The sequence below is a fragment of the Malaclemys terrapin genome, chromosome 11 (assembly GCF_027887155.1).
Source record: "Malaclemys terrapin pileata isolate rMalTer1 chromosome 11, rMalTer1.hap1, whole genome shotgun sequence".
Classification (NCBI taxonomy): Eukaryota; Metazoa; Chordata; order Testudines; family Emydidae; genus Malaclemys; species Malaclemys terrapin.
The window spans coordinates 24,820,690-24,846,551 of record NC_071515.1 but is presented as its reverse complement, the minus strand read 5'-3'; the positions used below and the strand labels follow the sequence as shown (position 1 = coordinate 24,846,551).

The window sequence follows — 25,862 nt, the reverse complement described above, 5'->3', positions numbered from 1 at the left end:
GATATTAAACAAAACTGGCCCCAGGACCGACCCTTGAGACTCTCCGCTTGAAACCGGCTGCCAATTAGACATGGAGCCATTGATCACTACCCGTTGAGCCCGACGATCTAGCCAGCTTTCTATCCACCTTACAGTCCATTCATCTAGCCCATATTTCTTTAACTTGGCGGCAAGAATACTGTGGGAAACCGTATCAAAAGCTTTGCTAAAGTCAAGGAATAACACGTCCACTGCTTTTCCGTCATCCACAGAGCCAGTTATCTCATCATAGAAGGCAATTAGGTTAGTCAGGCACGACTTCCCCTTCGTGAATCCATGCTGACTGTTCCTGATCACTTTCCTCTCCTCTAAATGTTTCATAATTGATTCCTTGAGGACCTGTTCCATGATTTTTCCAGGGACTGAGGTGAGGCTGACTGGCCTGTAGTTCCCTGGATCCTCCTTCTTCCCTTTTTTAAAGATGGGCACTACATTAGCCTTTTTCCAGTCATCCGGGACCTCCCCCGATCGCCATGAGTTTTCAAAAATAATGGCTAATGGCTTTGCAATCTCACCCGCCAACTCCTTTAGCACCCTCGGATGCAGCGCATCCGGCCCCATGGACTTGTGCATGTCCAGTTTTTCTAAATAGTCCCGAACCACTTCTTTCTCCACAGAGGGCTGGTCACCTTCTCCCCATATTGTGCTGCCCAGTGCAGCAGTCTGGGAGCTGACCTTGTTCATGAAGACAGAGGCAAAAAAATCATTGAGTACATTAGCTTTTTCCACATCCTCGGTCACTAGGTTGCCTCCCTCATTCAGTAAGGGGCCCACACTTTCCTTGATTTTCTTCTTGTTGCTAACATACCTGAAGAAACCCTTCTTGTTACTCTTAACATCTCCTGCTAACTGCAACTCCAAGTGTGATTTGGCCTTCCTGATTTCATTCCTGCATGCCTGAGCAATATTTTTATACTCCTCCCTGGTCACTTGTCCACTGCGCACTAACTGGTTCAATTTAGTTTGTTGAAACAGCTTGTAGTCACAGCTAATCAAATTACTAATTCTGTTATTAACCATTAACTATTATTAAAAATTTCAAATGTTTGTTTTTAGTACAACTTGCCATGACAGAATCAGTGCAAAATATATTAGAACCCATCCATACCAAAAAAAAAAGAAAAAAAAATCTACACAGATCTGAGGAAAGCTAGAATACTTTTTATAATTCTTTAAAAATTTAGGGCAACATCTATCCTGGTATGTTGTCTTGCTGAGTAAAAATACTTTAATCTAACATTGGATGGTATCTTACAGCAACACGCACACTCTATCTTAAGAGAATCCAAGAAGGGCATAGTAAAACAGCTAGTTTTAAAATAGCGCATACACATTTAAAAGAAAAAAAAATATCCGAAAACTATTTTTGGCAGAACTTTGGGTTCCATACATCATTCTTTTGAAATATTGCTTTTATAGTCCACATAATTTTCTCAGATACAGGACAGACTTACTTCAGTCAAGACACAGTACTCAAGAATGTCACATGTACTTTCATTTAAGTCTGGCATTAAGCAAGAGGGCCAACCACAGACTTACACTAGTGATGCACAAAACAAAATTAAATATTAAAAGGGTTTCCTTACTTGCCCAAGAACTTGTGAGAATGAGGTCTTGATGGTTACCTAATTGAACACACATATTAAAAAGAACTTTAATATTTTGTTGTATATTACTGTCAAGTGATGAACCTTTTGAATAATGCGAAGCACAAAAAATAGAACATTAACACTATATTTCAGGTTTTGGCATTCTGAAAGAAAAAAATTACTCTGTATCAGCAGCAGATCGGTAGTTGAAATGTACATCATATCACCCACACACAGGGAAAGCTCAATATTTTAAAAGGTTTTATTTGTTTGAAGACATCAGCCCACCTTTAATAGCCCTTCACCTGCTCCAAACTACTTTTAACTGCACGACATAAATAAAAAGTGATTGAGAATATTAAACACCTTTAGATTTGATGAGCAAGAAATAAAAACGTTAATTGTTAATTCCTCAAAATATGCAGATAGAGAGACAAATTATATATGGTAAAGAAAATAACCCGTTACTTACTTCATATTGACAATCTGAAGATGAATAAATATTTAATACTGCAACAGTGCTGTCATTTTCAGGTTGTGCAATGTGCAGTTTTGCAGAAATCTCAGTAAAAGATGGAACTCTGAAAGGAAAATGATTAGTAAATGCTCTAGTTATAATCAAAAGATACAGCAATATTTTAGCATGTTCAATACAAGTGGCTGCAAAACACTAGCAACATATAAAAGCATCACAGCAAGGACCAGCCTGATGGCATAGTGGTGGTGATTTATACGATCATGAAGAATATCAATCCAAGTCTCTTTTTCTCTGAGCTGGCATGGGCCAGGGTACTAACAAAGGAAGACTTCAAGATCAATCCCGTAGGGGAGGAGGCCTCATAACACTCCTACGTGAGCTAAGTGAGTGATGGGCTCTGATTGACTCAAAAAATTCAATCCCGTCCTCAGCAAGTAAACTGTCGATTGGGGCTTGAGCCTTCAAGAGCTGAGGAGGATGAATATGTGCAAAAAAAAAAAAAAAAAAAAAAGGAAAGTGAGAATCTTCAGAGCTCATGAAATGAACAGGGAAGGCTATTTTCAAAACATTAAATCTAACTGTAACCTGCAATGTATTACAATTAATCCTATTTCAAACCCATTTTATGTTCTAACCTCAAACCCAACAAGCTTTTGATGTTGGCCAGAGCAGCTGGTTATTTATGAGAACCATTAGAATAAATTGTAGATTATTTTAAATACGTACTTGCCTAAGAGAGCATAAAAGTATAATTGTCACTAGGTTATCGCTAACCATTAAATACAGTATGAATTTTGGAACTTGTTTTATATGAAAGAATATTTCTTCAAAGCACCATAAGCATTATCACAGTGTAGGTCAGATAAATAAATGGACTGTGTTACCTGATGTTCAGGGACTGACTTCCCCAGTCTGAAATAATTGGCTGCACTTCTCCTCCTGCAAATACTGGAGGCAGTTCAAACTTGTTCATGTCTTTTCTGCTATTACCCACCATGTACTTCCAAACCTCCATGGATACACTAGGCCTAGATGCTTGCCCCGCTCTGTCCTTTTTGTTCACCTTTATGAGCACAAAGAGGGAACGTCACCCTTTTTTTCCCTGGTGAGAATTCCTGCGGCATGGAGGAGTCGCCAGGGACTGATAGCCCAGGTAACAAGCTTCTATGCCACCTCCTCCACATAGCCATGGGACATTGAGTCTGTCAGGGTACAGAGGAGCATGCTACACCCCAGTTGGCAGCTAGCATAGGTTAAAGAAGCTTCCAGGTCATAATCAACTCTGATGCCCGTCCCCGATTACACCAAGTAGAGCTTTGGCGCAGCAGAGAATCTAGGCTTAAATTCTTCTTACTAGAGTAAATATAATCTAACAGAAATATCTTATTCAGTTGTGTTAACTACATACATGGACCCTGAAGAAGCCATCAGAAAGATACCTCAAGGAATAGTTAATAGGGAGAAATACAGGGGAAAAAAGTTTTCCCCATTTCTAAAAATCAGTAATATTAATCTAATTTAGAAGCACTGTTAGAAGCATACTTCCAAAGGGTGCTTCTGTGTAGTGCTTTAAATGGTGTTGACCAGACAGCTGCTTAAAGATTTCCTTTGTGATGGCTGTCATCTTTTCTATTCAGGATGCCACCCCATGGCACATTTTCTGTGGGCTCTCATCCCTTTTGGCTTCTGTTATGCTATGATACAGCACTTGATCCACTTAATTATGGAGGATTTGGATTCCTCCAAGGCCAGACATGTAAGCTGGTGGTAAAAGAATACTGATGACATTTTCCAGAACTGAACAGTTCTACTCACGTATATTTTAAACAGAGCTTCACGTATCTACTATGTGCCATGCTGCTCCTTTAGGGCGCTAAGGCTTCAGGTAAAAATGAAGGAAGAACGAATTCCTATGATACGGAATGACTCTGAGGCACGCAACACCCACCCCATTTGTCCTTAAGGAAAATGCAGTAAGGCTTGTGCCCTCCAAGAATAAAATTTCTGAGACTCTTCTGGCCAATGTGACTGCAACCAAGAAGCAAATTTTATGGAAACGAGTGGCCTATCTCCCAGGATTTCAGCTGAAATACTACTTGGATCAGGGACAATTCTATGTTGCCCATCTGCTCTCCCATTCACGTGGCTTGCCCTCACACCCTAGAAAGTTATTTGCCCTGGCTTAAAGCTTGGTCTTCCTCTTCACCACATTCATCTCCAGGGACTAAAAGAGTATCTTGGAGAGGAAAGGAACCTTTCAAGCTTCTATGGCTCAGGGTTATCGTGGAAAATGAAGAACTGAATTTTTTTCTGGCTTTTTCCCCCCCTCTGGGTTTTGACCATTTTAGTTCAGATTATCCTTCTGGAGGATTTGTGACAGCGCTCATTTTTAGGAAATGAGTCTCCTCCTTGCCTGGTGTTCTATTTTAGACTTTATCTCAGGGTTCTGAGCCCTGGTATTCACTCCTCATCCTCTGAAATATAGCTGGAAAGGAATAAGAAGAATGTCCAAGATAGCCCAGATCTTCTTAGGCAGGAGAAAATGAGAACTGTGCATGAGAACTACATGTGCTCTAAGTGGATAATTGTGTCATTTGGTAAGATGCCAGATTCCTTACCAAATGACTCAATTATCCACTTAAAGCACATGCAATTGAACCGTGACGCTTTTCCCCTTTAGAAGTGGTTCAGAACCAAAACTGTGGGATATTTTAGATTTACTACTGAAAAGCTGTCAATCAGTGAGGAGGGTCCAGTTTGCCGAGTCCCAAGGGCTGAAGAGGACAGAGAGAGAGAGAGAGAGAGAGAACAGAGAAATCCAGACACACATAACAAGCTGCCCAGACTCCACTCCTGGCAGAGTGAAGATCTGCATCCCTTCTACAGCTTCTGGGAGGTTTTCCTGCACAGATATAACATCTCCAACTTCAGATTGCTGCAGGGATATGGCCTGTCTACACTGATGGGAGAGGAGGGAGCACATAGAGAGAAAGAACAGCACTGGAAACGTTGGCCCCTTAAGGGAGAGGAGTCAAGATTTTACTTGTTGCTTCCCCTAAATCAGCTTTACAAGCAAAAATTTGCAATATATAAAGGGAGAGCGCTGAACTACTCATCTGTCTTCATTGGTGGATTTAGAGAATCTGGTGCAAGCGGTGCAGCCAATCCCCTGAATCTCATGGACAGATCTGAACTATCTCTGGTATTTAGAGGAAGAGAGAGGCAGCTCAAATGTCTAAAACTGAAATCTAATTCCAGAAAGTTTACTCTTCTAATATGTCTGGGATGTAAACTCTACTTTGAAAGATAACAAGGAAAAACAGAACCTCAAAACACCTTACTTAGAGACAGTTATTGAGTCTTCATGTGACCATGGTATGTGGAGTCTGTAAACACTAGTTTTTCTTCCTGGAAAGAAATAGAAGTAAAAATGAATTATGAAACATTATTGAAATGTGAAATTAAAATTACTGTAGCTCATTCACAGTTCAACACAATGGATAACATGACTATTGGATTATTTCTACATTTCAAATACCTGCAACAACTGTTACAATTTGCACTTTTAAAAATCACTATTGATACTTTGTAAAACAAGATTAAATGGAGAATATAGACTATATCAATCTGTATGGAAAGAAATCTAAATTGAAAGCCATATAATAATATATTGAGAGTTCATATTTGGTTGACAGTATAAAGTTTGGAATAGCCTGTGTGTGAGATAGATATATATAGAGAGAGATGTATATATCTCAATCTATCTATCAATATATGACCGTTAAGAGTGAAATGTGTCAACTATCCTCCAATAAGCAAAGTAGGAAAACTTAACAGGCACCCCACTGTGCCTAGATCTTCTTTTTGTGTCCGTTTTGTAGTCCTGGCAAGATCTTCCATGGTGCATGGTATCTTCAGGAACCTAGATAAATCCTTGCTAATTATTTTCATTTAGAACCACTCTCCCACATACCCAGTGATATAGATTATAGATTTTTTCTTTGAAACATGTATTCACAACAGAATTTTTTCCAGCTTTTGTTTAAAAGAAGTGTTTAAACAGATTGAGACCTGCGCAAAGATGATTTGGGTTCTTTTTAAAAGCCATAAAAATCTTCTACACCAAACTGAAGGGTCTAAATGATACAGGAAAGCAGTAATAAGACACAGAGCATCTCATCCCTAAGTCAACAATTCAGATTTTACTTCAGTCAATAGCAACTGAAAACCCTTGCCATACAAGGACTCTAGAACTCATAGCCCAGATAGTGAGAGACAGTGTCAACCTAACCAAAGCTCACTAATATAAGTGGCACCTCTCTTTGCAGAGACACCAAGGATGGAATGGTTAAGGAGACCAGACTACTCCCTCACCTTTACAAATGGTCCTTCTAGAAAGAGAGGTGAAGCACACTGGCAGGGTTGGGAAGCTTGTTCAGACAATGCCCATATTTTATCTATTCACTGGACAGAACAGAGGATTTCAGTCTCCAGAGCGCTCAGTCTGGCAACTTTCACAGCAAAAACAATTATATAAAAAGTAAAGAACTTGATAGCAATCACATTACAGTATGGAACATGAGAGATCTGGGAGATGTACAATAGAAAAAAAAGCTGTCAAAAATATATTTTACTGCAACCATTTATGTGCACTTCAGGAAAACATTAAATTTACCTTTGTGTGGTTGGCAGTGGCTCTCAATGTAGATTTTAAAAGCTTGGTATATCTAAACAAAACAAACAAACAAACAAAAACCCAAAAAACATTTATTCACTTGCATTTCAAAAGGAACTAGTTAGTTAATATCAATTTTGTTTAATTCAGTATTTTTACCTGGCCAAAGTGTTGGAGCTGTACATTGTAAATTAAACCAGTTGAATTTAATACAATTTTGCTTGAAGAAAGCCCTGTAGAAATGACAACCCTATATTATTTCCAATTAGTAAATCTAAAAGTAAAGGACTAGAGACTGATTTGCTTGAAAAGTTTACTACATCTAAGGTTTTTCTTGGAAGTTGAGATACTTTACATGTACACCCGATATACAATATTTATGAAATCCCTAATAGTAAGAGGGTGAAATAAGGCTTGCTTAATAGGAAATTATCTTTGAACTTCACTCCAAAGATCAATGTTTTAGTATTTTAAGGCCAAATTTATTACTCAAAATATGCCAACAAATGCAGTTTTCAAGTTTTGCAAGAGCAGTGCATTATACCTACCAAAAGAAAAAAGATGTGTTACAGGAAGTTGTACTGTTCGGGAATCCTCTTTAAAGAATTCACAGTCCAAAGTAAACTGCAACATAGACATATTATTTTATTGCATAGATCTGAAATGAACATAAAACTAGAGCATTGAGTCTGGCCATACTCTCTTCAGAACCCCAGGCAAACGACAACGTTCAAAGGTTGCTGCAAGTCACATTTCCATGCTTCACTTACAGTGGCTGGCCAGCCATTGGTTCAGCCACTAGCACAAGCCAGAACAACTTTAGAGTAGTTTGCTCCGATTTTCACCCAGCTGCAACGTGTTGCGGCATGGCCAGAGAGCTAGTATCTCTTAGGGCTTGTCTATACTTACCGCGCTGGTTCGGCGGCAGGCAATCGAACTTCTGGGTTCGATTTATCGCGTCTAGTCTGGACGCGATAAATCGAACTCAGAAGTGCTCCCCGTCGACTCCGGTAATCCTGCTCGCCGCGAGGAGTACGCGGAGTCGACGGGGGAGCCTGCCTGCCGCGTCTGGACGGCGGTAAGTTCGAACTAAGGTATGTCGACTTTAGCTACGTTATTCACGTAGCTGAAGTTGCGTACCTTAGTTCGATTTGGGGGTTTAGTGTAGACCAAGCCTAAGTCAGTGCCTCCTATTCTGGGCACAAGAGGGTGGTATATGGCAGGCTGTGCCCCTCAAGGATTCCCACACACGAAGAATATTTAGCTGGCCAATTATGCCAGCTTTAACTATGCTTTGTGCCCCAGCACAAATGGACTGAGCTGAGCTGAGAATCTGGTCCACAATCTATAAAATATATTTAGTTCATTTAAAACTATTCTCTCACCTCACCTTAAAATCCGTATTTCTCACTTTCCTTTATAAAAGTGGTTTTCAAGCTGTTTATAGCTTGAAAGTTATTAGTTAACAGAAAGATGGTCTCTCTATGAAACAATCTCCCTTCTTATTCATGATTATACAGACCACCTATTATCATATTCTCAATCACTAAAACATTTGTGTCAAAGCTAGTGCAGCTACTTACATGAAAACGTAGTACTAGGAAAGTATTAATGTATATTGAGCTCTCTTAAAAATAAGCAGAAAAACAGAAGGAAGAGAGAACATAAGAATGGCCGTACCAGGTCAGACCAAAAGTCCATCTAGCCCAGTATCCTGTCTACCGACAGTGACCAATGCCAGGTGCCCCAGAGGGAGTGGACCTAACAGGCAATGATAAAGTGATCTCTCTCCTGCCATCTATCTCCATCCTCTGATAAACAGAGGCTAGGAACACCATTCCTTACCCATCCTGGCTAATAGCCATTAATGGACTTAACCTCCATGAATTTATCCAGTTCTCTTTTAAACTCTGTTATAGTCCTAGCCTTCACAACCTCCTCAGGTAAGGAGTTCCACAAGTTGACTGTGTGCCTTGTGAAGAAGAACTTCCCTGTATTTGTTTTAAACCTGCTGCCTATTAATTTCATTTGGTGACCCCTAGTTCTTGTATTATGGGAATAAGTAAATAACTTTTCCTTATCCACTTTCTCCACAACACTCATGATTTTATATACCTCTATCATATCCCCCCTTAGTTTCCTCTTTTCCAAGCTGAAGAGTCCTAGCCTCTTTAAACTCTCCTCATATGGGACCCGTTCCAAACCCCTAATCATTTTAGTTGCCCTTTTCTGAACCTTTTCTAGTGCCAGTACATCTTTTTTGAGATGAGGAGACCACATCTGTATGCAGTATTCGAGATGGGGGCGTACCATCAATTTATATAAGGGCAATAATATATTCTCTGTCTTATTCTCTATCCCCTTTTTAATGATTCCTAACATCCTGTTTGCTTTTTTGACTGCTTCTGCACACTGCGTGGATATCTTCAGAGAACTATCCACGATGACGCCAAGATCTTTTCCCTGACTTCTTGTAGCTAAATTAGCCCCCATCATACTGTATGTATAGTTGGGGTTATTTTTTCCAATGTGCATTACTTGACATTTATCCACATTAAATTTGCCATTTTGTTGCCCAATCACTAGTTTTGTGAGATCTTTTTGAAGTTTGTCACAGTCTGCTTTGGTCTTAACTATCTTGAGCAGTTTAGAATCATCTGCAAACTTTTCCACCTCACTGTTCACCCCTTTCTCCAGATCATTTATGAATAAGTTGAATAGGATTGGTCCCAGGACTGACCCTTGGGGAACACCACTAGTTACCCCTCTCCATTCTGAGAATTTACCATTAATTCCTACCCTTTGTTCCCTGTCTTTTAACCAGTTCTCAATCCATGAAAGGACCTTCCCTTTTATCCCATGACAGCTTAATTTACGTAAGAGCCTTTGGTGAGGGACCTTGTCAAAGGCTTTCTGGAAATCTAAGTACACTATGTCCACTGGATCCCCCTTGTCCACATGTTTGTTGACCCATTCAAAGAACTCTAATAGATTAGTAAGACATGATTTCCCTTTACAGAAACCATGTTGACTACTGCTCAACAGTTTGTTTTTCTGTGTGTCTGACAATTTTATTCTTAACTATTGTTTCGACTAATTTGCCCAGTACCGAAGTTAGACTTACCGGTCTGTAATTGCCGGGATCACCTCGAGAGCCCTTTTCAAATATTGGTGTTACATTAGCTAACTTCCAGTCATTGAGTACAGAAGCCGATTTACAGGACAGGTTACAAACCTTAGTTAATAGTTCCGCAACTTGACATTCAAATTCTTTCAGAACTCCTGGGTGAATGCCATCTGGTCCCGGTGACTTGTTAATGTTAAGTTTATCAATTAATTCCAAAACCTCCTCTAGTGACACTTCAATCTGTGACAGTTCCTCAGATTTGTCACCTACAAAAGCCGACTCAGGTTTGGGAATCTCCCTAACATCCTTAGCCGTGAAGACTGAAGCAAAGAATCCATTTAGTTTCTCCACAATGACTTTATCATCTTTAAGCGCTCCTTTTGTATCTCGATCATCAAGGGGCCCCACTGGTTGTTTAGCAGGCTTCCTGCTTCTGATGTAGTTAAAAAACATTTTATTACCTTTGGAGTTTTTGGCTAGCCGTTTTTCAAACTCCTTTTTGGCTTTTCTTATTACATTCTTGCACTTAATTTGGCAGTGCTTATGCTCCTTTCTATTTGTCTCACTAGGATTTGACTTCCACTTTTTAAAGGAAGTCTTTTTATCTCTGACTGCTTCTTTTACATGGTTGTTAAGCCACGGTGGCTCTTTTTTTAGTTCTTCTACTGTGTTTCTTAATTTAGGGTATACATTGAAGTTGGGCCTCTATTATGGTGTCTTTAAAAAGCGCCCACGCAGCTTGCAGGGATTTCATTTTAGTCACTGTACTTTTTAACTTCTGTTTAACTAACCCCCTCATTTCCCTTTTGAAATTAAATGCCACAGTGTTGGGCTGTTGAGATGTTCTTCCCACCACAGGGATGTTGAATGCTATTGTATTATGGTCACTATTTCCAAGCGGTCCTGTTATAGTTACCTCTTGGACCAGCTCCTGTGCTCCACTCAGGACTAAATCTAGAGTTGCCTCTCCCCTTGTGGGTTCCCGTACCAGCTGCTCCATGAAGCAGTCATTTAAAATATCGAGAAATTTTATCTCTGCATTTCATCCTGAAGTGAAAAGTTCCCAGTCAATATGGGGATAATTGAAATCTCCCACTATTATTGAGTTCTTAATTTTGATAGCCTCTCTAATTCCCCTTAGCATTTCATCATCACTATCACTGTCCTGGTCAGGTGGTCTATAACAGATCCCTAATGTTATATTCTTATTAGAGCATGAAATTCTATCCATAGAGATTCTATGGAACATGTGGATTCACTTAAGATTTTTACTTCATTTGATTCTACATTTTCTTTCACATACAGAGCTAGAACCACAAGCAAGCAGCAGTTCAAAAATCACTGCTCTATACTTGTTTGTGAGTAAATATACAATCTGTAACTCGTGTTAGGAATTATAGCTACTTTCAGTAGACTAGATGTTAAATTAGTTGAAAAATCTACCTTTGAATCACATACTGTAAGACAGAACTATAATTTGTAAAAGATATTTAGTGCAATTCTCCATATTTAATACATTTTCCTTGCAACCAAGAATGACAAAATATAGTATTTGGTTGTCTTTAATAGATGCTGAATAAAGTGTTTTTAAGTCTCATCTTTGTTACCTTATTGCCATTAATAGCTGGAACATACACTACAAGATTGGTCAAAGAAGGATATTCCTGGAGTTTCAGAGTTACAACCTAAAACAGGAAAACAAAAATTACTTACAGTAAAAGTATAGTTTGGTTCAGTTAAAAACCTGAGGTGAGAGCCTCACTCCTACTCCAGCTCTTTTATGTGGGGTAAGGGGCCCTAAAAACCTGATATCTGGCCGGGGAGAAACTTGCAAGCCCTGGTACTAAGGGGGTATGCCAGGGCAGGGCTAGAGCCCACAGTGCTACTGAGATTCCAAGAAGCAATGCAGGAGGTTGCTGACACTGAGAAAGGCTCCCAGGGCTGTCTAAATTATGCCAGGGCCTGCTCCAGCCCCTACAGATGACTGGGAGTGCTCAAAAGGAGACTTAGAGCTACCATCACACCCCACACACTGCCGACACTGGGTTCTGTGCTGTGCCTCTTGAAGGTACATCACAGAATCTCACACCTAAATGTGAACACTTGTAATCATTGTAAGCTTCACAAATAATAGCAGTTACAATTAAGGAAAAAACACAGTTCATATGTAAGTGTCCTGCATTAAAAGAGTGCTGTGTACTATAGTGAACTACACTGTGCACCATATCACGTACTCTACTGAAGTTTAATACAGTGTTGGAAGACTGTACACAACTTTTTAGAGATGGCCCAATCCTGCTCCCATTAAAAAGCTACAGGTAAAACATTTTATTATGAATTTCCAGTTACAGATTTCAGATACAGTAGGTGCTGAAGGAATTGATGAAATACACCCTTAAATTGCATATATTTGGATAGCAGTTGAGAAATGGATTACTATAACTACCACTGCTCATGTACTGTCACTCCCCATGGATTATTAACTTAAATAAATATTCTCCTGCTATGATGAATGTGTACCATTGAAGTTTCATTAACGATCGCATATCACACAATATTCAGTCTGTTTGAACTCTGTTGCTGTCTTTATTTATGTGGCTGCAAACTACTATCAACTTTAGAAGTGAAAGAAAATGTCTGCCAATAGAGGTGAACTATACAAAGTCTACAAGATGTAAAATACATGCTGAGCCTTCTGCTATAAGAAAGAGTGAAGGAAAATCTCCTAAGAGTAGAATGACAGAAGAAGGTATTGACTTTGCCAACAGTAACAGAGAAGTCAAGTTGCATTCTAGAACAACTTAAACACAATTTAGAGTCTATTTGTTTCCTTTGATTATAAACCCAAGATGATTTTTTAAACACAATTTTATTGGTGTAGTTTTAGTAAACTACAATGTTCTTTTAAGTTTTCTGTAGGCTTATCAATGAATTAGCCTTTTGAAAACTTCAACTTTCTTGCTGGACTTCTGAAAACCAAGTCATTGATATGGAATAAATATCACTTTCATATACCCTCAAAAATGGGGAAGAAGCTGAATTTTTAATTAAGATGTTTCCCACTCCCCCAGTAGCATATATCCCAAGAGGAAACCTGGCTTAGAAATCATATCAATGCTATACAATATGTGAATGTATTAAATTATTCATAAACCCACACAAAACCTCTTCACGTAAATGCTCACTCTATTTTGTTGCAACAAAATAACATAGTACAATTTACCTTAACAGTTGGCAGTAACTCAGCTTTCCAGGATAAATCAAAACCTTCCAGGCTGTAAAAGTTAAAATACTTTAAAGTGCAAATATACAAAATGCACATATTCATTATGAAAGGAGGTAGGCAGTAACAGTGTATTATTAATGCACCAGCCTTTCTCTACCTCTATAGAAATGCACAAGGTTAAAAACAGGACACAGATCTAAGTCTACTAAAATTAAGGCTCCGTATTTGTCATGGAGGTCACGGATTCTGTCACGGGAGCTGCCTGAGCGGCTCGTACACCCTCTGGGCCAGGTGCACCAGCCGCTGCTGGGGCAGTCTCAGCCCCCCACCTCACTCCCCAGTAGCAGGAGTCTGTGTGTGGGGGGCCTTGGGGTGGGGGAGATGGATGGTGCTTACCTGGGGCGTAGGGGGTCCCCAGAAGGGCGACAGCAACTCCCCTCCCTCAACTCCTAGTTCCATGTGCTGCCTCCGCCCACAGGCACCATCCCCGCAGCTCCCATTGACCGCGGTTCCCAGCCAATGGGAGCTACAGAACTGGGGCTTAGGGCAGAGTGGAGGCAGCACATGGAACTAGGGTCGCCACTTTCCAGGAGCTGGGTAGGGAGTATGCCCCAGACCCACCAACACCCCCCTCCCCAGCACCCGCGGAGCCCCTCTCCTCAGCACCCACAGCGCTGCACCCCCAGGCTGCACCCCCCTCCCCAGCACCTGTGGCACCCCCAAGGCCGCCCTCCTAAGGGGCCCCTCCCCAAGTTTTAGTCAGGGGTATATAGTAAAAGTCATGGACAAGTCACGGGCCGTGAATTTTTGTTTACTGCCTGTGACCTAACCATGACTTTTAGTAAAAGTACCAGTGACTAAAACATAGCCTTAACTATAGTTAACTGAACGATTGTCTGTATACCAAACATTATAATTTAGCAATCTAAAGTAATTTACAACTCAAATAGCAGAGATGTTGCAAATCTGATTTCAGACAGAGCTGTATAGCTAGCAATATCGCTGCATTCACAAAATCTGGCTGTTATTAGCCTCAACTTTTTGAAGCATAATGAAAACACTTAATGAACTGATATCTGCATTTGTACTGAAGTAATGCACAATAAGTAAAAGCATCCACTGCTCTCACAGCTTAAGGGAACTTATAAAAGTGTATCATATGCAACATCAGCTTTGCCTATTGGTGCAAACCTTTCAGGTGGCAGTTCAAAGTGGATATTGGATTAATGATTATCTGTTAATGAATTTACTTTAGGTCAGTTATACATATTTTAAACAAAATCCGAGACATTTCACAAAAGATGCACTTTAAGATACCAAGGCCAGAAGGCACCACTGTCATCATCTAGTATGACCTCTTGTATACCACAGGCCATAAAACTTTCCTAAACTAATTTCTAGAGAAAATCTTTTAGAAGACCATCCAATTTTGATTTAAAAATAGTCAGTGATTGAGAATCCACAACCACATTTGAAACTGTTCCAGATCCCTTTAAATGGTGCTGTTTGACTAAATGGATTTAACTCACAATTAAAAAAAGATACTATATTTAATTAGATTTAATGGCCCCAACTCCCTCTACTGGCAGAGCTTGATGCAGAGGGTGTGCAAAGGGTTATAAAGACACCTTAGTGGTTCCTAGTCCAAAGCAGGGCAATTATAACACCTAGGTACCAGGTGGTCATACAAGCACCTTGGCCATGCTCCCTTACTTCTGGGCCAGAACACAAAGGCATAGGACCGCTACACTGACCTATGCCAAATGGGGATTCCCCCAACCCAAGCAGTAGATTAAATTTGCTTTAAGACAGCTCTGAGCAGTTGGAGTGCAACAAAGCAGATTTTAAAAGGCTAGTAAATCTGGCCCTAAAAATAGTTTCAATTTGCATTAATTCATTACAAATTCCAAAATTTATCAATTAAACCGGACAATCTAATTTGCTAAAATAAAGTTGCTAAAACAAGCACATCCATTTCTAAATGTCCTCAAGTGACAATAAATTCATAGTAGTATTTACAGAAGATGATCATTCAGTCCATCCTTTGCATACAACGGATACAGTCCCATGACAGAGGACTTATTAAAATGATATTACATATAAGTCAGGGACAAAACAAGTTACACTGTCATAAAAGTTAAGAGAGCCATATTTTTTCTTTAAATACTAGGTCACTTATTATTGCTTTGAATTTATTTAACTATTAAGAAAGCTGATTGTAAATTATACCAGATAATAATGAATTTTAACAGCAGTAATCCTTCTTAAATCCCTATAGTTCTTCCTCCTAAATTGCTCTGTGTTACAAGACTGAATGCCCAAAATTGATCTTATAGTAACTATTTAAATAAATTACAAGAAGCCTTTATACTCACCACATAGATGAACTATTGTCTGAACAGCCATAAATCCAGCTACTTGTATCCTGTTAAATCAATATCATGTGAAAATGTGCGTTACTACTTAAAATTTAAAAAGTGTGAGTTTATATATAAAAATATTAAACTTCACTCCAAAAAAATTTAGAGTTAGTGTTGATGATCCACACTTAATTTATACCTGCCTAACTGTGACACCTCATCAGACATCACCCACTGTTCTAAACCTCCTTCAATACTTATATACATCAAAGTCTATTAAAAAGAGCAGACTTCAGTCTTCATTTTCCTATCCTTATCTATCACACATTTCTATAGTGGCCCTCACTATAACCACCAAGTGCTCCTAAGAGAGACTTTACACACACAATCAAAACACAAAAATGCAGTTATTTATGAAGTATGATTCATCTCCTGTTTCCTCAGCTATTTGTAATCAGTAAGATTCACCATCTGTTTTTCTTGATCCTGTAGAGTGTTAATGACATCGTGTCGGCTGCCAAGAGGCTAGATACCACAAACTCAGAATTATGATTATGAGATGAAGTAGAACGAACAACTTAAATACAAGAATGAGAATCTTTGGCTAGACAAGAAATATGTTTAATAATTTCCTTTTGTCGTTTTTGCTAACCATGAAAATGAACAGCAGATATTGCAGTCTAGAACACTTATTATTTCTTATGAAAAACAAAACTGAAATGTTTAGAAGAGTTCTTTGAGACTTCTCAAGAGATAGGGTGGTAATTCCAGTGTCTGGGTAGTTATATTGTGCCTACCTAAATCCCTCAAACAGAATGTGGTGGTGATCTTCATTTCTTGTCCCAAACTGTTGTGTAAAGTTACTGTATTATTATTAACCGACTGCTGTGCATTCCACAGGTGGCAAAAGTGTTCCCTATATATTCCTCACAAGCAAATTGAAAGTAAAGTATTTGGAAAACAACAGATCCTCCGATAAGATGATGATGACAGGGGCTGTACAAAACGAAAGTATTATTTATATACTTGTGTAATCAACAATTCTAGTTTAAGGACTGTTATGAAAAACAACTACTGAAGATGTACTGTAGTTATACTACAAACCATAAATAATTTTTGGCAATCAGCAATTGTTTTGTCAAAATCCTGTAAGCAATTGTATACCTTATAATGATGAAAAATTCAGTTTAGTTAGAAATTAAGCCTTGTCCAAAATACCCAAGCAGTCCAAGTAAAATTTATATTCTTACCAAGCAATGTTGTGTCTGATTTAAAGAACTTCAGTTATTTTACATCTTATAAAGCAAATTCTATTCTGATGCAAGAATCAGACACAACATTGCTAATGACTAAAGCTGATCAAAAGCCAGAATTTCTATTTTGCAGAAAATGCCAATATTGGGGGGGGGGGGGGGGGGGGCGGGGAAGAGGAGGAAGGTGCGCGACAGTGTTCCGTTTTGGAACAAAAAGTAGAATTTCCAAAATTTCCCACAGAAGGGAACATCTGAAAAAAAAAATCATATTGAAATAATCAAAATATTTTGTTTAAAATTTTTTGAAATGAAATCGAACTTGGGAGCCCAAATTTTGAGGCCCCTGGCTCAGTTGTAGCTCCCAAGGCAGAAGGCTCCCAGATGGGCTGGGAGCCTAGAAGCCCTGGGGACCATGACTGAGCCTGGAGCCTCTAGGCATGGGAGCCAAAGGCTTTCGGTGCCTGATTCCATGGACTAGCAGCCTTGAAAACCACACCTCAAGCTGAGTCTCCCAGTGTTTCCACAGCTTCCAGGTGCCTGGCTCTGCAGCAGGAAGCAGGCTCCAGCTATACCTAGGTCTCCAAGGGCTTCCAGGCTCCTAGCTCTGCAGCAGGGCACCTAGAAGCCCTTGGTCCTCAGCCATGGGGTAGGTTTTATGTCTGGGCTGCCCCAGAGCCATGGACCCTGGAAGCCCACTAACTGAGCTAGCAGGAAGCCAGGCAGGGATTCAGGTAAGTCTGAAGTGATGCCGGTGGGAAGGGGGAACAATTATAGGAGCTAACCAAGACACTGATTTCTCCTTCCACTAAAGGCATCTACCCTCCATTCACCAAGGTCGTATGAAATCTTGGAGTCTTAGTGGACTCTTCTCGAATACCTATGTAGTAACAGTGGTGAGAAATGCATTCTTCCACCTCCATTTAAGAAACTACATTCCTTCTTTTCAAATGAGGAGGTGAGTCGAAGTGATCCATGTGTTTGCCTGGAGGTTAAACTACTGCAAATCATCATGTTTGAGGCTGAACGTGGAAGAAACACAAACTCCAATTGTATAGCACACAGCAGCCCATCTCCTCAACAGGAAAAACGGCTGAGAACACATCAACTGGTGGTGCTCCATATCCTCTACTAGCTCCCGGTTCATTTATATTGCTCTGGGTAAGTCCCTTACTACAGCCCCATTTTTGGGATAGCCTCCCTATTCAGGAAGGTCACTTAAACACATGCTTTCCTGAATGAGGGCATAAGATGGGGCCTTGCTACATTAAAGACCTACTCTCCATTCACAAACCATTGAAACAGCTGCACCAGACCTTAAGGACAGTGCAGTCAACAGCAACAGAGACTAGACACAAGAGAACCAAAGATAAAGGGTCCAGGAGTCAATGGAATGTGCAATGGAGTAATGGAGGAGACAGAACTATGCTAAAGGCTGATCATTTTCATACCACAATTTGCATGTTGAATTATGATAACAGAGAATGGGGTTGAGAAACAGTTGCTAAACTGCTGAAGTTTGGAGTGGTGAACTGCAAAATCTATTATAGGCAACTCTAAGTCAGTCTTAGGGCTTGTCTACATGAACAATTAGACCACAGCAAGCTGAGATGTGAATCCACCCAACACTAACCTGCCACGGTCTAACTGTCCATGTGCTGACACGTGTTAACAGTTCATTAAAATCTTAAAGAACCCTAACAAACTCTTAATGTGTCAGCAGGGTACATACACACAGTTAGACCTCAGCAGGCTAGTGTGGGGTGGATTCACACCTCAGCTTGTCGCTGTCTAATTGTTCATGTAGAGCAGGCCTTAGTATATATGTGCAGTACTCAGATACTATGATAATGAACACACTAGAAATAACTAATACAAAGGCATGCACCCCTAAACAAATAATAGGTTGGGATTACAGTAGAAAAGCTGGCTCTGTTTAATAATTACTGGAGAAGTTATCTCAATACAGCTGTTTAAATGGAAATATCAATTCAGTTTCATAAAGTTAAAATCAGGTAACAACAGATATTTTTTCAAAAATACAGAAAGTATGTATTTTCTCACCAACATACTGTTTTGACAGTGGACATGACTGTAGGTTTTTCTGTGGTTTGAAAGAGGAAACATGAAATATTTTCCATCAGATTCCTTAAAAGAAAAAATATTGCTTATTAGAAAACACACAGAAATGACAAACTTGAAATTAGAAAAAGAAATTAATGCTACTTACATTGTAAACTGTATAGGTCCATTTTGAGGATTTGATTTTCATCCAAATCAAAGTTCCTAGAAGTAAATTATATGCTTTAATTTGCTCACTTGTGTGTGATAAGAAAACCTTAATTCTAGTTGTATGTTACTGCAGGAATTGCCTATGATGTAAAATATAATCTTCAGCAGACCTTCACAAAACACAAATATTCTACTTTAATCAAGCATATTTTAATCAACTTCCTGTTCATATCTCCAGAAGTTAGACATTGGAACATTAAAATATGTAATCCAATACTCACAACTGCTATTCAGAATTGCATACAATGGTTAAAATCAACTATCTATACAGCATGCCAAACCAAGGGATGCTATTATTACTTGCAAAATGTATTAATAAGTGCTGCTACTAAAATAAAAGGTCTCAAAGAAAAATAGCATTAGCATCTGGTGGACATCTACGTCAGTATGGGGGCTGAATACAGACAAGAGAGTGTTGAAAATATAGCAGCACAACATACTTTCTTTGCCCCACCACACTTTCAGTCTCACAGGGAAGGAACATAAAAAGCCCAAATTCAGGCAGCAGAATTAGGAGCAGAAGACTCACTACAAGAAGAAAGTATGAGCAGAAAGAAATATGAATAAAGGGGGACGAGTAATAGAAACAGATTTATTAGACAAACAAAACACACACGCTCAAATTCACCCTTACTGTAACTCCTTTGAACTTAATGGCATTACAGCATAGATAAATTTAGCCAACTGTCAAAGGGAATGAGGAGAGAGGAAAATCCAATTGAAAAAAATTGCACATAAATATACTCCAAATTGCTATTGAACAGGGAGGGCGGGGGGGGGAATATCTGACTAAATGATTAATGAAAACTAAAGAAATGCAAATGCAAGATATTATTCACCTCCCCCAGTGTATTTCAACAAAATTAAGCCTTGGTATTTACTCCTGGGCTCTACAGCCATGGCTCCTCCTTGTTAACTTCCTAGCAGCCAGAGAATGCCAAATAAGGAATTCTGCAGATGTCCCAACCCAAGAGAGGAGCCAATTCTTCATTATAGCATGGGTCTCTTTGCCCAGCTCTGTCAAGGGAAAGGAGACATTGAATCTGCACATCTGGGCACCTAGGAATTCCCCAAACAGCCAGAATTAGCATATTGGCTTTACAACACATACATACCAACCCCCACCAGGATAGGGGATGGACATGGGAAAGGCTATAGTCAGAACGTCTGAGCTCCAGCTACTCCTGTGATTGCTGGAGATCAGTTAGCCAGGCCTAAACTGGAACAACTTTTGTTTCCTGGCTACTCCCCAGAAACCGAGAAATACAAAATGGCATGTCTTTTCCCCACTATGGTCCTCAACCAAGCCTAGTTCAGCTAGAAACAAGAATCAAGACCATAGTTTATCGCCATGCATTCCAAATGGTGTTTGAGTGGTGCCTAAAGAAAGAGAGTGTGCTTCAGCAATTTGGTAGTGAGAAGATTAACTCTTAGATAAAATGTGTCCCTGAATCCTGGTCAAAGCAATTAGAGTTGCATACCTTTAAGTTCAGTAAGTGTTTCAGGATCTTCCTCAAAGAACTTTGCTGGGTGCCTCACAAAGTGATGATTCAATACTAACATTCTCTTCTTTGGATCCTCAGTGATCTAAAAATACCAGACAACTTGTTAATAATCTGCTTAGCATTTTATGTGATTTACAAGAATTACCAAGACATCAAGCCAGCAACGCAGCTTTATTTATAGTAAAAGTCAGAGCTCCAAAAAGGCAGAGGATAATATGGTTTCTAGTTTCAATTCAATAACTGGAGCTAATAAAAATACTCTATTCATCTATATCCAATTACTGCTATATACAAATTGCAACTGCTCAAACTATACAAAAAGTTAAACCTACGTATACATAAAACCAAAAAGCTTTAGCTATATTTATATAATATAATACAGAGACAGACACATGCACGCACCATAAGGTGATATCTATGTGATAAATTGCAGACCCATGTAACAAGTTAGTTATAGGTGCCTGAAAAATTAAGGCTAAGCTTTAGTCACGGGTATTTTTAGTAAAAGCCATGGACAGGTCACGGGTAATAAACAAAAATTCACGGCCAGTGACCTGTCCACAACTTTCACTATATGTATACCCAGGACTAAAAAAAACCAGTTACTCACCTTTTCTGTAACTGTTGTTTTTGGAGATGTGTTGCTCATATCTATTCCAGTTAGGTGTGCGCGTGCGCCGTGTACACGGATGTCGGAAACTTTTCCCCTAGCAGCTACCCGTCAGGCCGATTGTGGAGCCCCCTGGAATGGCGCCGATATGGTGCTCTATATATGACCTTGCCGGCCTGAGCCCCCTTCAGTTCCTTCTTGTTGGCTACTCCAACAAAGGGGAAGGCGGGGGAGAAATGGAATAGATATGAGCAACACATCTCGAAGAACAACAGTTACAGAAAATGTGAGTAACCGTTATTTTTTCTTCAAGTGCTTGCTCATATCAATTCCAGTTAGGTGACTCCCAAGCCTTACCTCGGAGGTGGGGTCGGAGTCAAAGTATTGCAGACAGAAGAATCGCCCTGCCAAAGGCCGCATCATCACGAGATTGGTGGACGATAGCGTAGTGCGATGGGAAGGTGTGCACCGAGGCCCATGTGGCAGCCCTGCAGATTTCCTGGAGGGGTACGTCTGCCAAGAAGGCTGCTGATGAGGCCTGAGCCCTCGTGTAATGAGCCGTAACAGCAGGCGGAGGGACATTTGCCAGGTTATAACAAGTGCGGTGATCCATGAAGATATTCGCTGGGAGGAAACCGGTGCACCTTTCATTCGTTCGGCGATGGTGACGAACAACTGGGTTGTCTTGCGGAATGACTTTGTCCGGTCTATGTAGAAGGCGAGCGCCCTTCTGACATCCGGTGAACGCAGCTGTTGTTCTTGAAGGTCGGCATGTGGTTTTGGGTAGAAAACTGGCAGGAAGATGTCCTGGCTGACATGGAAATGGGATACAACTTTTGGTAGGAAAGCTGGATGAGGCCTCAGCTGAACTTTATCCTTATGGAAAATGGTATAAGGTGGTTCACACATGACAGCCCGTAGCTTGGAAACCCGTCGTGCTGAGGTAATGGCCACTAGGAAGGCAACTTTCCAGGGGAGGTAGAGGGGTGAGCAGGAAGCCAGCAGCTCGAAAGGGGGACCTGGATCGACAGATCCAAGAGAGTGGGGTACCAACACTGGCAAGGCCAAGCTGGTGCCACCAGTATGACGTCCACCTTGTCCCTGTGGATCTTGTGGACCTGAGGAAATGGCAGAAAGGTGTAAAGCCATTGGCCGGACCACGGGATCAGGAAGGCATCCACAATCGAGCCCAGGCTGTGACCCCGGAAGGAGCAGAAGGCTGGGCATTTCCTGTTGGTCCGCAAAGCGAACAGATCGATTCAGGGAAACCTCCAGCTGCGGAAAATGGAGTGGATGATGTCCGGATGCATCGACCATACATGCATAAGAAAACATCTGCTCAAGCTGTCCGCCAGTACATTTTGAACACCCGGCAGGTATGAAGCTTGAAGAAGGATGGAGTGGGCTAAACAGAATTCCCAAAGCAGAAGGGCTTCCTGGCAAAGGGGAAACGACCGGGCTCCGCCTTGTTTGTTCAGATAAAACATGGCTGTGGTGTTGTCTGTCAATTCTGCTACACAACAGCCCTGTAGGCGGGACAGGAACGCTTGGCACACGAGGCGGATCGCCCTGAGTTCCTTGATATTGATATGCAGGGTTAGTTCTTCTACCTGCCATAAACCCTACATTGTCAGGCTCCTGAGGTGTGCCCCCCATCCCAGCGCAGATGCATCCATTACCAGGCTCAGAGTGGGCTGAGGAGGGAGGAACCGAACCCCAGCCCCTATCATGTGGGGGTCCAGCCACCAATGCAGGGAATCGAGAGTATGGCTTGGGACTGTGAGCACCATGTCCAGGATACACAGACGCCAACCACGTCTGTAGGGGCCTGAGCCTCAGTCTGGCGTGTTACAGCACTTAGGTGCAGGATGCCATGTGCCCCAGTAACTTGAGACACTGCCTCGCTGTGGTAATGGGGAATCTGCAAAGGTCGGTGATTATGTTCGCAAGAGTCAGAGGTTGGGCCTCTGGGAGGAACGCTCTCACTTGGTTTGCATCCGGGACTGCCCCGATAAACTCTATTGTTCGAGTTGGGGTGAGAACAGACATTCAACATGATGCTCAAGCGGTCGAACACATCTGTGACCATCTGCACCTGAGACTGAACTTGCTGGCGAGATCGGCCCCGTATGAGCCAGTCGTCTAGATACGGGTAGATGTGTATGTGATGTCAGCGAAGAAAAGCTGCCACGACCGCCATACATTTGGTGAAGACAAGAGGGGCTGTGCACAGGCTGAACAGGAGGGCTGTGAACTGAACCACGAAATGGAAAAAACATCTGTGGGACGGGGTGATGGAAATCTGAAAGTATGCGTCTTTCATAGGGAGGGCAGCGTAGCAGTCTCCCGGATCCAGTGAGGGAATGATCGCAGCCAAGGAGACCATGCGGAACTTCAAGTTGACAATATGTTTGGTTAGGTCCCTGAGGTCCAGAATGGTCCTTAGGCCTCCTTTTGCCTTGGGGACGAGGAAGTAACGTGAGGAGAAACCCTTGCCCCTGAGCTCCCGAGGCACCTCCTCCACTGCTTCTAGGGCGAGGAGTGCCTGCACTTCTTGAATAAGAAGTTGCTCATGAGAGGGGTCCCTGAAGAGTGACGGGCAAGGAGGGTGGGAGGGCGGGGTAGAACAGAAGTGGATAGAATATCTATATACAGAGATAAGAGATAGCTAGGGAGTAGTGGAGCACTTGATAACAAGAGACCACTGTTCAACAACTGTCACAGGCGGTAAGAAGGAATTGAAGTGGGGGGTCAGGCCGGCAGGGTCATATATACAGCACCATATCGGCGCCACTCCAGGGGGCTCCACAACCGGTCTGACGGGTAGCTGGTAGGGAAAACGTTTCCGACATCTGTGCACACAGCGCGTGCGCACACCTAATTGGAATAGATATGAGCAAGCACTCGAAGAAGAACTTAGCAGTTCCTGGCGCCCCAGGCAATACTGCTCTGGGGGTCCTCAGGACACCACCTCTGTGGGGGCCCAGGGGCCGAAGGCTAGCCCCTACACTGGCTCCAAGACCCTGGGGACCGCTGCTTGGGCGCTCCCTGGGGCACTCCCCAGGGGAGCTGCCCCGGGCTGCCCGACCAGTGGTTGGAGCAGCTGGCCCCAGGGCTGCCCCCGGACCGCCGCTTGGGTGCTCCTCAGGGCCAGCCATCCTGGGGCCACCTGAGCAGCGCCCGGTGTAGCTGGCTGCAGGGTACCTGGGGCCAGCTGCTCTGGCGGCCCTGGGATCAGCCACACTGGCCATTGCATCTGCGAAAGTCAGAGGTTGCAGAAAGTCACGGAATCTGTGTGACAGTGTCACAGCCTTACCTATAACTGATTCACTTGCTTGCGCCCATTAATCCAACTTCTTGGGCCCAACTCATACACTTCACATGTCTGAGTAGCTTCAAACCTATGCCATTTCTTTTTTAAAAAAAAATCAACCTCCCAAAGTAAGTTTCCTCCTACTTCCTGCAAATATAGCTTTGCAATTTCTAAGTATTATGACCATCCCCAATGAGTTCTGAAAATTTTTACCCCCAATAGACCAGTCAACTTCCCTATATCCAACTGCACAAGCTTCAGAGACCAGTGAAGCTCTCAAAGAATGACCCAACCTCTCAGCCTTATTCACAGTTCTTCATTTTTATTGCTGTAAAATTACACAAAGGTTCAGGAATAAGATGAAATATGGCGAAAGGTTCTTCAAATAGTTTTTCAAACAGTAACATGCAACATAACACTTAAGCAGGAAGAAAAGAAAAATGAGATAGCGGGAGTAAAAAGAAGAAATAAATAGGAAGAAAGCAAAGAAAAGTAGTAAACTCATCAGCTTTTCCCTTGGTTTCCCCTAAGAAGCATTCCAAATTTACATAGAGGGTTTTTGTTTTGTTAAAATAATTTGCAACAGGACACTATACGTTAGCAAATTTGTATACCTAGTCACAGTACAGCTGAGCAGATTTGTTCAGACTCACAAGGTCCCAGGCCTGTTTAACTCATTCTATCACAGTGAGAAGGTCAGGGTTTTACCCCGGCCATAATTAACTCATCGACTCAGCCAGCAGCAAAAACTCAACCATTGTCACATTCTTCACAGAACCCAAAACACAAGATTCTGGAGCACTAGACATCAAAAAGCCAGCAATTTTTTCAACATGATACAAAATTATCAGAAAGTAATATAAAGTATTTGTCCCTGACTATTACAATGGTAGCTAAAACATCACTTTGTTGGGGGGAGAAAATCCCCACCTTCCTCCCAGTATTTATGGGGCATGCAGGAGATGGGAACTACAAACCTGGTTGGTGGTTTCATCAATAAGATCAAAAAGTGCCCTAATGGTTGCCAAGATCAATTCTTTACACCTAGAACAAAACATAAGGAATACTATATTTAAAAATGCAACAACAAAAAAAGGTATGGACTAGATGTTTTCAGAATATTACACTCTGAAATTAAATGAATTTATAAAAGGTGATGAAGGTAAAGGATGGAGAAAGAGGTCATGTCAATTACCTAACTTCTTTGTTTTATTTGCTTACCATACTATAGAGAGGTGATCTGTTGAGGCCCAAGTTCTAGGCACTGCTGAGCTCTGTTTGGGGGAGAAAGAAATGCATTAGCTTTTTGGGGATTCAATATTTAAACATTAGACATTTGAAAAATTATTTGAGATTTATGTCTGAATATTTATTAATAAGATGGGCTTTTATAAATTT

The 25,862-nt window shown here is 41.2% G+C and overlaps 1 protein-coding gene across 2 annotated transcripts in view; it reads right to left on the bottom strand.

Moving 5' to 3' along the window:
* Positions 1-25,862, bottom strand: part of PGAP1 (post-GPI attachment to proteins inositol deacylase 1) — a 68,299-nt gene that overhangs the window by 23,083 nt on the left and 19,354 nt on the right. For both annotated transcript variants that reach the window (XM_054044294.1, XM_054044295.1), the window contains exons 6-19: positions 25,686-25,738; positions 25,442-25,508; positions 20,518-20,623; positions 18,975-19,030; positions 18,809-18,892; positions 15,510-15,559; positions 13,132-13,183; positions 11,516-11,593; positions 7,330-7,405; positions 6,941-7,014; positions 6,782-6,833; positions 5,448-5,514; positions 2,101-2,209; positions 1,626-1,664 (exon numbers count right to left, since the gene is read on the bottom strand). In XM_054044294.1, coding sequence (XP_053900269.1) covers positions 1,626-1,664; positions 2,101-2,209; positions 5,448-5,514; positions 6,782-6,833; positions 6,941-7,014; positions 7,330-7,405; positions 11,516-11,593; positions 13,132-13,183; positions 15,510-15,559; positions 18,809-18,892; positions 18,975-19,030; positions 20,518-20,623; positions 25,442-25,508; positions 25,686-25,738 — 963 coding nt within the window. The remainder of the gene's footprint in view (positions 1-1,625; positions 1,665-2,100; positions 2,210-5,447; positions 5,515-6,781; positions 6,834-6,940; positions 7,015-7,329; positions 7,406-11,515; positions 11,594-13,131; positions 13,184-15,509; positions 15,560-18,808; positions 18,893-18,974; positions 19,031-20,517; positions 20,624-25,441; positions 25,509-25,685; positions 25,739-25,862) is intronic.